Source organism: Prionailurus bengalensis, chromosome A1, assembly GCF_016509475.1.
Source record: "Prionailurus bengalensis isolate Pbe53 chromosome A1, Fcat_Pben_1.1_paternal_pri, whole genome shotgun sequence".
In the NCBI taxonomy this organism is placed as follows: Eukaryota; Metazoa; Chordata; class Mammalia; order Carnivora; family Felidae; genus Prionailurus; species Prionailurus bengalensis.
In genome coordinates, this window is record NC_057343.1 from 2,342,104 (window position 1) to 2,358,209 (window position 16,106).

The 16,106-nt window shown below is 42.9% G+C and overlaps 1 protein-coding gene across 2 annotated transcripts in view; it reads right to left on the reverse strand.

Moving 5' to 3' along the window:
* MICU2 (mitochondrial calcium uptake 2) overlaps positions 1 to 16,106 on the reverse strand; it is a 142,478-nt gene that overhangs the window by 65,612 nt on the left and 60,760 nt on the right. For both annotated transcript variants that reach the window (XM_043575034.1, XM_043575043.1), the window contains exons 3-4: positions 13,002 to 13,033; positions 12,811 to 12,886 (exon numbers count right to left, since the gene is read on the reverse strand). In XM_043575034.1, coding sequence (XP_043430969.1) covers positions 12,811 to 12,886; positions 13,002 to 13,033 — 108 coding nt within the window. The remainder of the gene's footprint in view (positions 1 to 12,810; positions 12,887 to 13,001; positions 13,034 to 16,106) is intronic.

Below are 16,106 nucleotides of genomic sequence, written 5' to 3' on the forward strand. Positions count from 1 at the left end.
CAAAAGCTTAACATTTTTCTTTTGTTCCCTGTGCTGTAAATCTCTTTAAAAAAAATCTATAGATTCTCCCGTGTCTTTCCCCCCTCTCTTTCAACTTAGTTGTTGAAGATGCCTGGTCGTCAGTCCTGTAAAGTTTCTTAGCGTCTAGAATTTTGCTGACTGCATCTTCTTGGTGTCATTTCAAATGTTCCTCTAACTTCTGTATTTTCTACACACTAGTCCTTGGATCCGGAAGTGTGCTGAGATTCAAGTTGGATTTTTGGCAAGAATTCGTAATAGATGGTACTGTATACTTCCATCAAGGAGGCCGGAATAAAAATGTTTATAAAAATGCTATATACTACTAAGAGACCGTGATAGTAAAAGTTACCGACTTTGGAAGTATGTGAAATCATTTGCAGAGATGTCAGAGGTGATCAGAGATGTCACAGAGGAAGTAATTCTAAAAATGGTCTTCAAAGGATGGATGAAAATTTAATTAAGTGGGGTGGGATGACAGATAAGGCTGAATATGAAAACTAAATATGAAAATTAAAAAGTCACTGATGGTCCGAAATAACATCCGTGTGGAAGAAGCAATGGGAACTAAGGCCTATGGTAGCCTAGACACAGGAATGAACTCCCGCAGAGGGTGATGGCAGTGATCCTAACGGCTCCCAATCAGATGGCGCACAGACTTGGGGCCCAAGTTCAGAGCAAGGCAGGTAAGGACTTTCTATCCAGGTAATTCAATGGTTTAGCTACAAATAACTTCAGGCATATATTTTAAATTTAAATGATAATATTAAAATAATATTTTTAATGACTTATATTTTTGTGCATTACCAACTTTTTGGTTGTTTTTATTTTGGAGCCAGTGTACTTCTTTTTAATAAAAAAGCCCACAGTGAGTTTTCAGATATTTTTCCTTAAAAACGTTCAGCGTTTATATGGAGAGAGAAAGCAATGTGTTTTGTCATATCTTGTACCCGAGAGAAGTGCTCTCGTGTCAGTTGAAGGATCAAAGTATTTCATCCCTTGGCAGCCTCAGTAAAGTGGAGAGTGGCTTTTTTCCCCCCTCCAATTTTCAAAGGACTATGGTAATGTGAAAAAATGGCCCAAATGCTAGACTGACGTGGGCTTAGTGCCAAGAGGAGGCCTCACTCTTCTCTTCTTTCCACACAGGTACACGTCCTCTAAATGGGGACTTTGTGAGAAAGAAAATTCCAGTGTCTTTCTTTGACATGCTGACTTGAATGAAAAGCTTGAATAAACAGAGTTGAGACAGTATAAAACAGCACCTACACTCTCAAGTACATCATAAACAATATAGTTCTACCATTAAAATTAAAAAAAAATATAATTCTACAATAGCATTCTCAGTATCTGCCCTCTGAAAACGCTTTTAAAGGAAACTGACACTTTGGAATACAGGAAAAACAATACATATCTCTTACATTTAACTGTAAAGTAAATGGCAATGTTTTAAAAGTACATGCCAAATAGGAAAGTATTTTAAATAACTATATTTAAAAATTTGTTAATGAATCCTTAAGGAAGGGCCACAAGAAGAGAGGATTAAATTCTGTTAATGACTATGCTTCTCTAAAAATATTTTAAATTTGGAACCATTCTAAAAAATGACTTGCTACTGAATGCAATTTTGAGAACTCTGTTTCCCAAAGCGAGATTGATACATCTATCATAAGAACATGTTTATATACCTTACAATGTATTTAATTTATATTCAGTACATCTTTAAGGACTGTATTATATCGAGAATTCTGCTCAGTTTAAAATAAAAAAAAATTAATATTTACTTATTTATTTAAATGTTTATTTACCCTTGAGAGAGAGAGAGGGAGACCCAGAATCCGAAGCAGGCTCCAGGCTCTGAGCTGTCAGCACAGAGCCCGACGCAGGGCTCGAACCCACAAGCTGCGAGATCATGACCCGAGCCGAAGTCGGACGCTTATCCAACTGAGCCACCCAGGTGCCCCTATATTTATTTTTGAAGGAGAGAGAGAGAGAGAGAGAGAGAGAGAGAGACAAAGTGCGAGCGGGGGAGGCGCAGAGAGAGGGAGTCAGAATCCAAACCAGGCTCCAGGCTCCGAGATGTCAGCACAGAGGCCGACACGGGGCTTGAACCCACAAGCTGCGAGATCATGACCCGAGCTGAAGTCGGATGCTTACCGACTGAGCCACCCAGGCGCCCCCAGAATTCTGCTCAGTTTACAAGAACGCATACGAGCCGCACGCTGCGGGAGTCCCTGAGGAGTAGCAGCCGTGGCTGTGCGCTGCCCTTTGGCCTTGGGCCTCAACGAGGGCCACAAGGTGACTAAGGACGGGAGCAAGTTGAGGCACAGCCGCGGCCACGGGCGCCTCAGCAAGCACACCAGGCTCGCGCAGGACGTGATGTGAGAGGTGTGCAGCTTTGTCCATCGAGCGGTGTGCCATGGGGCTGCTCAAGGTCTCCGAGGACAAGTGCGTCCTCAAGTTCACCACGAACAGGGTGGGGACACACGTCTGTGCCGAGAGGAGACATGAGGGAAGCGGCAGCCAAGGACTGAACGTCTCCTCTCTGGAGGTAATAAAACCTTTTTGGAACTTGCAAAAAAAAGCACGATAACTCGTACTTTTCTTTATAGCAATGAATGGTGGATAAGTTATTTTCTTATTTCAAAGGTATACTATTTTTTGCTAGTTATCATATGTGTAATTTTTGATATTTATTTTATGTGGTAAATGGAATATTTAAAATTGTTCTCAATGTAGCTAAATTTTACATTCTTTTCAAGTGACTTCATTAATATCAATAAAGAAATAAAAAAAATCAACAAAGCATATGTGAAAAAAGTGTACCTGTTGAATCTCTCCTCTATTATAATATTCATATTAGTGTTTTTTTAAAAATTTTTTTTACATTTATTTATTTTTGAGAAACAGTGAGACAAAGCATGAGCGGGGGAGGGGCAGAGAAAGAGAGGGAGACACAGAATCCAAGGGAGGCTCCAGGCTCCGAGCTGTCGGCACAGAGCCGGACGCGGGGCTCGAACCCGCTAACCGTGAGATTGTGACCTGAGCCGAAGTCGGACGCTCAACCGACGGAGCCACCCAGGCGCCCCGTATCAGTGTTTTTTCTTTAAGTTGAAAATGCACATTTCGATTCGTGTATTTCAGAGAAAAACAAAAAACTGCTATTAAGACCCTCTCCAAGATTTTTTTCTTGGTCTGTTTCCTGTAACTTCTTCTCTAGCCGCAGAAGGGAGGAAGTAGATAAATACCCAGCAGGCGACATCAGAAGACTGTGTTTGACTCCATCTGCAGGGTGGGAGCGGCAACGAGAGAAAGGGTTCCAAGAGATTTGCTGGGTTTCGACCGGGTGGGTGAAAAGCAGTCCTACCAAACGACACTAGAAATAAGGGTGCGGGTTTAGGGGAAGATGATGAGTTGGGTCTGGAATACGGGAAACTCCAGGGAACTGAGAGACGCGCGAGCAGGCATCGGGCGGCAGGCTCGGATACCGAAGTCTGGCGCTCAGGAGAGGGGCCTGGGCCGGAGACGGGGACACGGCCGGGGATCTGGGATCTGAGAGTCCCAGCGGCACACACGGATGCCAAACCAAGGGGAGCAGGAGAACCGTAAGCGGACAGATCCTAGGGAGCACCAGTGTTGCGTGGCCAGGGGGAGGCGGAGAAACCGACGACAGAAAGAGAGGTCGTCCCAAGAGAACTGGGATCACGGAGTTTCAAAGAATCCAAGAGAACTCGTGGCACTTGGATTTGCCTAATAAAAAAGAGATCTTTCCGGCCTTGACCTCAAGGCACGGTGGAGAAGCCGTACGGACGTTATTCCCACCGTAACTGTGGAAGCAGAGACCGTTGCCTTCATCTTACAGATGCAGTAGACACTAAAGAAACGTACCAGCTCCAAGGGCACACAGGAGTGGTGAGGCTCCGGACCCCTTCCGTCCCCAGGGCTGGGCGCCCTCTTGCCAGCTCCAGAGTCGTGCAGCAGACGTGCTGCTGGAGGGACGGAGAACGCGAAGGGTCGGGCCTGACCTCGCGGTCAGAGTGGAACGCGGGCCGGCACAGGAAAGCCCACGCTAAGGGAGGCCAGCGTTTGGAGGAACGGGGAGCTCGCGGCTCTCACTCTGCCCTTTCGCACGCAACCCTGCCGCGCATCTCCCTGTCGGCTGCTTACCCTTCTTGCCATCATTCAGTCATACTCTGAGTCCCGATCTCCCTACCGGTCCTTCATTAACGAAGGCTGTGCTTTCATACGCTCCGGGGTCAATGGCAGGAAGTTAGGTTTCATTCCCCTCCTGCGGCTGCCCAGTGCAGATTATTTATTCCTTCTTGCTGACTTTGAAATGAATGCCATCGATATTGTCTATCCTTGCAGTCACTTATTCCTCTGGTTCCTCCTAAGCTCTCTCTCTCTCTCTCTCTCTCTCTCTGTCTCCTTTCCCCTATTTCTCACACTATTATCCTCGTGCACTTTACCTAAAGGAAAAAATATCAACCTTTCTGCTACAGACTTCCGTTTTGCTTTTCTGACAGTCCATCACGAAGGGCCTTCTCCCCAGCCATCTAGAAATACTGGCTTTTAATGCTTTTAGAAATCTTGGAAATGTACGATGCCCCTATTCTTTCTGGGAATATAAATAGTTCTCCAGCTATGTAAGGAACAGGGAGAGAGAACTACCCAACAGGAAAATGTGTGAGTAGGCTGATGAATTTATCTCCCTTGACAGTTTTATATATATATATATATATATATATATATATATATATATTTGGGGAGAGAGAGAGTGACAGTTTATATATATATATATATATATGTATATATAGGGGGAGAGAGAGACATACAGACATATAGGTGCCTGAAAGTAAAGAAAATAAAGAAGTTCCCGATCACCTCCCTCAGTGTCCTCTATATATCTGTAAAGATACACAGATTCACAGTCCTTCTCCTGGAGACCAGAACCACGGTTTCTGGAAATGGCCACACTCTAAGAGAATCCTGACAGAATACTTCTCATGACGATGCTTTTCCAATTCCTCATCTGCCAATATGCGAAAATGCTTCATGCATCTTATGCTGCGAGCAGAGGCTGAATGAGGAGAACAGTGCTCTCAATTTCAAGAAGAGAATAAAACTTAAAAAAAAAAACCCTCCCCCCAAAAGAAGAAGAGAATAAAGAAAACCTACAGATTTTTTTTTTCCCTGCCTGAAGAACTAAGACCGTAAGTAAACACAGTTTTGGAAACCGTCATAACTATCTTCCCTTCAAACCTCACCGCTGCTTCCAGGCCTGCATCATAATCCGTGTTACGGAAGCACTGCCACCACTCGCGACCTTCTCTCTACCAAGAAAAGGGGTGTCTGCCTACTGCTCTTTGAAGTCTCAACCCCCGCGTCACACTTCAGGTCTCAAAGACATTGCCCTTCGTCTGCCCAACAGCCTCCTACTTCCTTCCGACATCCTTACATTTCGCCTTCAAACTCCACCCCCTCCTGTGAGATGGGCTTTCTCACTGCTTGCTCAGGACTCAGAGGTCAGCCCCTTCATTCAGACTCCCCCCATCAGAAGGGCCTGTTTGATTTCCCCAGTTTAGGTGGCTCACGGCTGAATTTCACGGAAGGTTTCCTAGGAGGGAACCTGTAGGATGGTAAGAAAACAACACGACAAAGTACGGGGTCCTAGAAGCCCTGGGGTGAGAGTAGGTAACAGCATCGGTACTGCCGGGGTCCTGGGTGTCGAGAATGCAGAATATCTTCCCCGGGTCCGGTAACAGGGAGGTCACTGATGGTCCCGACGAGAGTGGTGTCGCCGGAGGGTGGGTGCTGGCCCAAGTGGGCAGGAGGATGCCTGGCCTGGCACGTGAGGAAGTGAGCACAACGCAGCCCAAAGGGCTTGGCTATGAAAAGGGCCGAGAAGTATGGAGAGAGCAGGAGGCAGATGTAGGGTCACCGGAGGGAGGCTTTTCCTCAAAGATGGGAGATGTCCGGAAGTCGCTATGTAAGAAAGCACGACAGAGTGCGGGACAGAGAATGGGGCAGGGGAGGGCGTAACAGCAGGGTGAGAAGTCTCGGGAAGGCAACAGAAGAGGCCCGGCACCAATGCGGGAGGCAGGCGGCCCTTCCCGTCACAGGGAACAGTGCTCCTGTCACACGGTGACGGTGACGGGGAGAGGACGCGGCTGTCCTGTCGGCTGCCCGAGACAGAGGCGGTAGCTTTGGAGGCACGGCCCCTTTACTTTATGTAAAGGAACAAAAGGTTTAAAATTCACAGAATTCTTCCGGGCACAGGACAGGATATACTTCATTGTGAATTCTACTAGTTTTAATAATTACCTTCATGATTGTGAACACAGAATATGATATTAGGCATATGTTCTTATAATCTACAGTCAGGTAGTGCAACTTAAAAGACCTGTTTTGTGCACAAGGCTGCCAAGATCAGGTTTCTTTACTTTAAGCGACTTCATTTTATAGGTAATGAACTCTGAAATGACTATAAACCACATAAAATATGGTAATACAGTGAATAACTTCAATTTAGAGAAGATCTAGGTCAGGAAAAGGAAAAACATTCTATAAAATAGCTGTGAGTCATTAAACCGATAAAATGTTGGTTACCAGGGGGCAAACATTTCACCTAGGATATTTTAGAAATACTTTACATCAAAAAAGTGTCTAAATGAAAAAGAAAATAAAATTACTTGGTGATAATTTCATGCTTTTATTCGGGTGTTGATAAAGTCAATGTATTCTTTCTAAAATTTATGACAGTGTTACTGCTAAGTGGATTTAATTTTGCTAATAAGTGATACCAATTATAACCGGAAAAAGATCCATATAAAGTGCCAAACAGTTTTAACTGGAAAATAGTTAAAAATTTTTTTTTTTCAACATTTATTTATTTTTGGGACAGAGAGAGACAGAGCATGAACGGGGGAGGGGCAGAGAGAGAGGGAGACACAGAATCGGAAACAGGCTCCAGACTCTGAGCCATCAGCCCAGAGCCTGACGCGGGGCTCGAACTCACGGACTGCGAGATCGTGACCTGGCTGAAGTCGGACGCTTAACCGACTGCGCCACCCAGGCGCCCCGGAAAATAGTTTTAAATACATGTAGTCTTCACACTTTCAATTCACAGAAAGGCTAACTCAGGTTTGTAACAAAAATATTCCAGAGACTCACTCAAATAGGTCAGAATAATTTGTCATCAGCAATGTCAATGTTAACATTAATCAGCATGAAATATAATCAGCATGGAATGCAATTTTGATTTCTTTTAATGTTTGTTTATTTTTGAAGGAGAGGGAGATACACTGTGAGTGGGCGAGGGGCAGAGAGGAAGGAGACACAGAATCCGAAGAGGACTCCAGGCTCTGAGCCCGACGCGGGGCTCGAACCCACAAACCGAGAGATCGTGACCTGAGCCGAAGTCAGATGCTTCACCGACTGAGCCACCCAGGCGCCCCTGGAATGCAATCTTGGAGGAGTATCTGTTACGTGCCTGAGAACATTTAGGCAACATGCTAGGCCAACGACCACACGGAGTCTTCCTCTTAGAGAAGTTGTGGTTTAATTACAGATATGAGAGACGGCACAGTGTAACAAAATGAAAACATGAGAAAGAACAAGACCTCCGGTGGTTCCAGAGATGACTTTAACAGAGGAGGATGGCCAATGGGCAGGAAGCCGACGGGCGAGGGAAGTCTGGCCAGAACAGCAGGCGGCATTTAAGGCACTCCCCAAAGTGGGGCAGGTTAATGGCAGGGAATGAGGCCTGTGGAGGTTCCTTCTCTGCGGGAGTGAAGTGTCTTCTGAGGCCCTTGAAAATGAGTCTCTCGTGTGAGTACTACAGATTAATCTTTTATCTCTCAGATACTTTTCTCTTAAGGTAAATTTTTTAAAGTGTATTTATTTATTCTGAGAGAGAGAGGAGAGAGAGCGTGCATGTGCACAGGGCAGAGAAACAGGGAGAGAGAGAGAATCCCAACGCTGGGATCGAACTCACAAACCTTGAGATAATGACCTGAGACGAAATCAAGAACTGGACACTTAACCGAATGAGCCACGCAGGCACCCCTCTCTTAAAATAACTTAAATTTTCTGTCTTCGGTTTTTATTTTATGAATTCGCCTTAAGAATAACTTTTAATTCCTAAAATTACATATTTGTATTAATGCTTTATACGAATGCTGAATTAACCTCCTACTTAGACTAATATTCTGCCACAAGGTCAGAATTTTTCTGGAATTTGCCTTCCCCCTGCCCTGGCTTCCTTTCTTCAGGGCAAAAATACAACCAGATATAAAGTAACTAGTTTGGGGGCACCTGGGTGGCTCAGTCGGTTGAGCGTCCGACTTCAGCTCAGGTCATGATCTCACAGTTTGTGGATTCAAGGTGTGCCGACAGCTCAGAGCGTGGAGCCCGTTTCAGATTCTGTGTCTCCCTCTCCCTGTCTGTCCTCCCCCCGCTCATGCTCTGTCTCTGCCTCTCAAAAATAAATAAACATTAAAAAAATTTTAAAGTAAATGAGTTTATATCTATAGACATCACTCAAGTTTTCACAACTGGTAAATATGATATTTTTCTTCAAGCCTCAAAATGCATTCAGAAAGTATCTGTCATGAAAGGATACCTCAAAGCTGTAGCTTTGATCTAAATATCAGTATTTGGGGTTTAAATATTATACCTGAAACCACTCTAAAGTGCCAGATTAACGACAGTCTCCTAAAATCTTTATTAACTATGACTTTAAAGGTTTTACTTATTTTAATTTATAAATTCACTAATAAGAGGCCAAGGTCTGGTTAACATTAAAATCTTATGAAAACATACAGCAATCACAACACTGCCAGTATTATCAGTTATAAACACAGCCCATGATCTTCGTCAGTTTTTACGGCCATGTAGCAGATACTATAAATGTTACAAACCTCTTAATTACACCCTTTCAACAAACCCATGAAGGCGGGCATTACTATCTTGTTTTAAAGGTGATGAAAATGAGAATGAAAGAGATTAAGTAACTACCTGAGGTCCTAAAACCAGGAAAAATTTGAATATAAGCCTGCGAGTCCAGAATACACCCTTATTCACTACCCAGAGACTACTACCTCCCAGGAAATTCCCACTTGACAGAAGTACATAGGGATGTTGTGGTGCCGGCTGGAAGGAATCAGGTGAGGGCTGGGGTGGGGTGGTGTCACGTTTCGTACGAGGAGCACTCGTCAAATGTACGTAAAGCCTATGCGGTTCACCAGATGCCGACACACTGACGTGCGAGCAGGATCGATACTCGCTAATAATCAGCAGTTTGATTGCTGCTGCCTTCTTGCAGTCAGGGTGCCAATGTGCCCCCCTGTTTGTCACATTTTGTTTTCCTTCTTATGGAGCGTTATGTGATACACTTATTCTACACTTACTTTAAAACCAACGCTGACACACAAAAACAAAGTGAAAACAAATGTTGATTTGGGAATGTCGTAAATCGCTCGAGCTAAATGGTCGCAAGTCTTCTGCACTCAATAAAAGGGTCATGAACGACTGACTTGGAAATTACACGCACAGCTTAATTCTCCAACTCCTTCCTCAGATAACAGGAGAGAACGTTATCTGTTATTCATTCATCGCCCCCTTCAGGTGAACCCTTTTTCTACCTGTCACAGACTGGTCCTTACGTGAAAAGGACCACGCAGGTCCTCTGCCAACTTGTACGGGTGTATTTAAATATATTCCACCGACACTTACTGAACTGAAATTCGACTTGAATACATAGGAGAGTAAAGCTAAGCGCTATTTAGGAAGTGCTTTTACTCCCCATCTATGACTTTGGGCAGGGTACGTAACCTCTTTGCGCCTCAATTAGCTCATCTAGAACACGGGAGTATGAAACGAAGGTACCTTCCTCAAAGGAACGTTGAGGACTGAACACGGTAATACGTGTAGAGGGCTACGCATACGATGTGATACGTAGGAAGCCTTCAGTAAATATTTCCGGTATTCATGTTGTTACTGAGCATGTGCATTTGTTTGGAAGCACTTCTGGCACCGCACGGCCAGGCCGCTCCCCTGGGTGAGCCCCCGGCCGTCCACCCCTTCTCAGGCCGCTTAAAGGGCCCCTCCTCTTCTGCCCGTTCATTAAACTGACCTGATCTATCTCGGGGCCTCTTCTCCCCTCAGTGCTTCCTACGTGGTCACATCTGCCACCGTGGCTTCCAGTGCCATTTTCGATGATGATAAGAAAATCTGCACGCCTTATGTCCTAAACCGGACTCATTCTCTGCCCCCCCCCTTCGCTCTTTCCCCTACGATCCACGTATCCTGGCGAATGGCGCAATCATTCGCCTAAACCAGAAATCTGGGCATCGGACATGTTTCCTTTTTCTTCCTCCCTCTCATATCCAGCCAGTCATTAAGGCCCATCGCTCTATCACCAAATATCACCAAAATATCTATCAAATCTACACTCTTCTCTCCATTTCCATTACCTCCTCTCCAGCATACAACTTCTTACCCTTATTGCAAAACCTCCTCACTCCATTCGCTAGCCAGCTGCCAGAGTGATTGCTCTCATCTGTCACTTGCTTACTTTAAACTCAAGGGCAGCCCACGGTTCTTAGGATAAGGTCTAAACTCTTTAACACACCCTCTACAGGCACCTAAGATTAAGGTTCCGCCTACCTCTCGGCTGACCTCCAACTGCCCTCGGCAGCTTCACACCCCTCCGAAATGGCGCCTGTCCTCTGTGTTTACACATCTGCATGCTGGTCTATGCTTCATCTCTCCTGACTCAACCAGTCTCCCACTCCTCTACTCCTACCCAAATTTTCTTACTGCGCCCTGAAATTCTCTCCACGGTAAACATCTTTCACCTATTCATTCACTGTATGCGTGGTCTTGCCTTATCTGAAACCTGGATCTCCGCTAAGGACTTCTGAAAGGGAGGTTACTCATTTTTTCCCGCCTCACCGCTAATTCCAGACCTTTTTTCTTCTAACCTCTTAACAAAAATTTCTGTTCCTTTGAGGCAAATGTCATCCGGCTAGGCCACGGTCTGTTCTTCCTTTCAGCGGTCATCTACCCAAGTGCCCTCTCCCCATCTCTCAGTCACCCAAGGCTTTAGTAGCTGGTTCATGGTCCATCTCTCTGATCACGCTCTCTCACATCCTTGAGAACTAATTCTTGAGATTCGAATTCCAGGACTACACCTAGAACCCCGAAATCACCCAGAACCGTTTCACCTCTGAAATCGTAAACCTCAGCGCTTTACTCGTTGACTGCCAGCTCTGTTCTGCTCGGAGACTCCTACTAGAGCTGGCTTTCAACCTCACTGGCAGATCTCACTTCCCTGTTCCGCTTTCTTCTTCTCATCTCCCCTTTCCTTTCTTTTGCAATTCGACTTTCTTCTCTATTATCTTGCTCAGATTCCATGGCTCATTACTTAAAACCTCTTTCCCCTCAACAGCCTGAATTCCCTAGCCTGTGACCCTTCTCCTACCCATCCGCTCAGCAAAACCCTAACTCTAATACAGCTGTCCAACAATTCGACTCCCACCTGTAGCCGGCAGGAGAATCGTCCCATCACTGCACTGACTGGTGACTATTCTTTCACGACCGACGCCATCTTCCGTCGGTCCCCTGAGGTCCCTTCTTCGATCCCTTGAGGTTTCCTAGGACTCTCTGGTTGGGTCTCTTTCCTAATCACAGAAGCTACCTTGAACCTCCTTTCTCCACACGTCCTACTTTATAAAAACAATCAAAGGCACCCAAAACAACCTGCTTCAGGTTCTTGCCACTGAATTTGCAAAATCTGCATGAAACACCCACCTGTATACATCCTTTCTTACTGGTGCGATGGAAAAGCCGTGCACCCTGTGGAACGCTGATCCTCCCATTGGTGCTCTGAAGACAACCCCTTCTCTCCCATTTTCCAGGAGTCTGTCCCACTCATACTTCCTTTCTCTCATTTCCTACCTCTCCCTCTCATCAACAGGAAACGTGCTCAAGTCTCTTGGCCTACCATGAACCAACATTCCCTGGGTCTGTCTCCGTCCCCAGCTACTGCCCTCTAATTCCTTTTGTTCACACCCAGGTCTCTCAAGTGGTCTGAACTTAATTTTCTCTTCTCCTAACACTTTCTCCTCTTGGCTTCTGTGTTAACATCAGCTTGATTCTCTTTCACGTCTTTGATCGCTCTGCCCTAGTCTCTTCCTTGGGCACTGCTTCCTCTTCCACTGCCTTAAATGTTGGTATTCCACTGGATCTCTCTGAGGCCTTCTCTTCTCACTTCAGACACCCGGCCCCGTTCCTCCTCCCCAGACTTTAATTAAAATTGTAATCGCTCAGAGAGTTTGAGAAAATTATTTCTTACTTGATGAGTATTTTATTATTTAAAAAACATCTATTAAAGAACATGGTATTAAAACATTTTCTATGTAGATTCTCTACTGTATGCAGACCTCACAACTTAATTCCTTAATAATACCCCAGTTAAATAAAACACATAAATAGAAAATTTTTTTAATAATTCTTTTTCTTTTTTAATGTTTATTTGTTTTTGAGAGAGAGAGAGAGAGAGAGAGAGAGCGAGAGCGAGCGAGCATGAGTAGGGAAGGGGCAGAGAGAGAGAGGAAGACACAGAATCTGAAGCAGGCTCCAGGCTCCGAGCTGTCACCACAGAGCCTGACGTGGGGCTTGAACTCATGAACCGTGAGATCATGACTTGAGCCAAAGTCAGGCACTCAATCAACTGAGCCACCCAGGCACCCCAAACACATAAACAGAAATTTAACAACAAATCAAAATTACCTTTATCGCCAAGGTCTCTAAAAAAGGTTGATCCACGACAAGCTGGTTGGGTTCCTGCCAGTATATCCTCGATATCCTTTGAATACACATTGAAGTCTTTAAGTTTAACTTATAAAAGTACATTTTCTATGTCACCAAAAAACAAATGAAAAGAAATAAAGAAAGAACTTTCTCCCACACATACTACTCACCTTTTTGGTCAGCTTCTTCACTGAAGTTTTACCTATAGCAAAAAAGAAACATTATTTAGTATCCATATTACTTGGTAAAACTCAACTTCCACTAACAAAGAAAATCATTTAAAAGACAAAATAAACAACTAAATATTTGTTAAAAAAAAAACAACTTGTCAATTTTGCTAATATCCTTATATCAAAGTTGTGAGCCGAGGAATTCTAACTCTAAACACAAAGATACGTGGGTTCTTGTAAGACCTAGTTTTCAATTTCACTCACCCTACTTCAGACATGTAAAATCTTATCACCATTTTTTTACTTCTCTTAGTTGTCTGTATCATAAATAAATTCTTGCCAGAGATGATTTAAAAATTCTTTTTGCTTTCACTGATTAAAAACATACGCATTTATGTTTTAGAAAGCTACCTTTTTGAACCCTGAAAAGTTCTCTAAAGTTTACAGCTCTTCAGTCAATTTAAAAGTCTAGCCAACATGACTATCCATTCTAAAGTAATGTTATTTTTAACAGTTTCCAATTGGATCACAGAGAATTAAAATTCTTGGGGTCCCTATGTGGCTCAGTTGGTTGAGCATCTGGCTCTTGATTTCAGCTCAAGTCGTAATCCCAGGGACGTGGGACTGAGCTCTGAGTTGGGGGCTCCATGCTCCAAGCGTGGAGCCTGCTTAAGATTCTCTCTCTTTCCCTCTCTTCTTCTGCCCCTCTCCTCTGCTCTCTCTCTCTAAAATTAAACAAACAAAAAAAACACCCCAAAATTCTTTCAGGTGTTTAGCCATCTTTTTTACTGCTCACAGCATTTTCCTCTGACCCACTAGAATTCTAAAGCAATCAGTTGCTTCTTTTGTTGAGACTTACTCTGATGACAGCTTCAAGTCATTTATACATCTGGAATACTGAAAAATGTTCTCCAGTACTTTGTTTCCTGCATAAGCCGTGTGCATCACAAACTCCCCCTTCTGCTCTCAAGATTATCTTATCTATGAGGTTCCCTCAGTACAATGAAACGGTCTATGAAAGTTTAGGTGACGGGTTAAAAAAATAAATATTTTTACACGTGCCTTTTCTGTAGTGTGGGATGCTTAATTTGGACTATAACTCAACTGGGGATGAATTCTATCATTTGGCATTAATAAACCATCAAGATTTTAGCTTTGCACTATTAATAAAGACAGTAGCTGTGAATATGACGGTCTCATTTTTAGAAACATCTATGACCATGTTTAGAAACGTAGATGTTACTATTCTGGGATAATTTTAAACTATTATGTGTTACCCAATGACAAAGAACCCTAGATTCTAATATTAGGTGCTAATATACCATTAGATTATCAAATAGACAAAACTTATCATTTAATTTACAAACCTAAGGGTTTGTGTGAATGTGTGGTAATACAATGCTGATAACAAACCCCAGAAAACTATGTAATACGTGTATTTTATCTGCCTCTGCTATATTCTATTAAAAAAAGAAATTGATCATGATTCACTTACTTTATATTGCTTTTAAAGTCATATTCACATTTATTTATTACTATGGGCAGTTTTATTTTTAGACAATTAAGGTTAGTCCCCAAAAAGACTAATCCTTGTACCCAACTGAAAATGTATTCTAGGAAGTAATAAATGACATCTTGAAGATGACAATATGGATGGTTTCTAAGTAATAACACCACGTCTAAAGGGTCTTATATTTGTTTCATAGCTAGATTTTTTGGTCTTTTAAAGTCTTTGCTGTTAAAAAAAATGCTCTACTTGAAACCAAGTGAGGAAAGAAGGTAGCATTTGCTTCCCTGCATCTAGAAGTCTTGATGTCAACAGCTAAGTTAGTAAAATTCAGTACTAGATGGAAAAATACAACAATAAAGTCATGAACCAATTGATCATATATTGGTAATATAACACCAGAATCACAGGTAAGAACTAAATTCCAAACCCTATCAAGGCAGATTCCATCTCTGTCCTTTCCTTAGTGTAGCCCAGTGATTAGCATTTAAATATTTATTCAATGAATAAGAATTCTGAGTAAGAATTAGAAAAGATTCCAGAATGTCTTCTTATTCAGATCCTTGCCTTTCAGTGGTTAAAAAATTATAATCTTCATTTTACAAATAAGGCAAATAAGGCAAATAAGGCCCACTGATGTGCAAAAGGAAATAGGTCGCAATATGGGCAATGAAGGGTTTCTCACCCAAGATTTTCAAAAACTGGTGTTAGATGCCTTGAGCGCTATTAAAGTGGTAATTGGGAACCTATGGACCACTCTCAACATGTCAGGAAATTTCACAGAACTGAATGATTAAGCACGAGGTGGCTAGAGGAGCAACACCGGCTATTTCGTGTGGATTACAAGTTCTGCTTGGTATTTGAATAGGCATTTGATTATACAAAATGGAGAAACCGTGTACCTAATGAACATCTCTTGTAAAAAAACATTTTTTAATGGAATCAATAATTAGAAAATGACATGTTAGCTGCCAAAAAGGGATCACTCTCTTACATCAAACTCATTTTTAGATTAAAAAAAGAAAAAAAGTCAGAGCTACCAGGGGTGAATGCCTAATCTCTTTTGTTTCCTCTTTCTCCAACTTAATAAACTTTTCCTTGAGTAAGAGAAGGGGTTGTGGTGCTTCAAACCCAGAACGCTCTGGCAGGTCTCTCCAGCAGGGGGATGTCTCGCCCAGGTACGCCCCCTTGTATATCACCTGTTCATATGCTGTACCAACGAGGAGACCGGAGATCAAAATAAGAGGTCCGTGGTCTGATCTGTAGTATGATGAGCCATGGCCTTTATTCTTCTGACAGCAATTATAACATCAGGACATATTTATTAAATAAACCCAAATATATTTGGACACATTTTTCTATTTAAGAATAAGGAATAAAACCCATCTGTAAATAATCTAATTTTCCTTCAGGTTTTTCTGATTTTTTTTTTTTTTTGGATCTGTTTTTTGGAGGGAGGGGAAAATTCCTGCTTTTCTTTCTTTAATTATTTCTACCTTCACACACATAAAAAACCCAGTCTTACTAGATCATCGCTATTCCATATACACCCATGTAGTCATATATGGAAATAACAGAATGGGGGAAAACAGCAACAA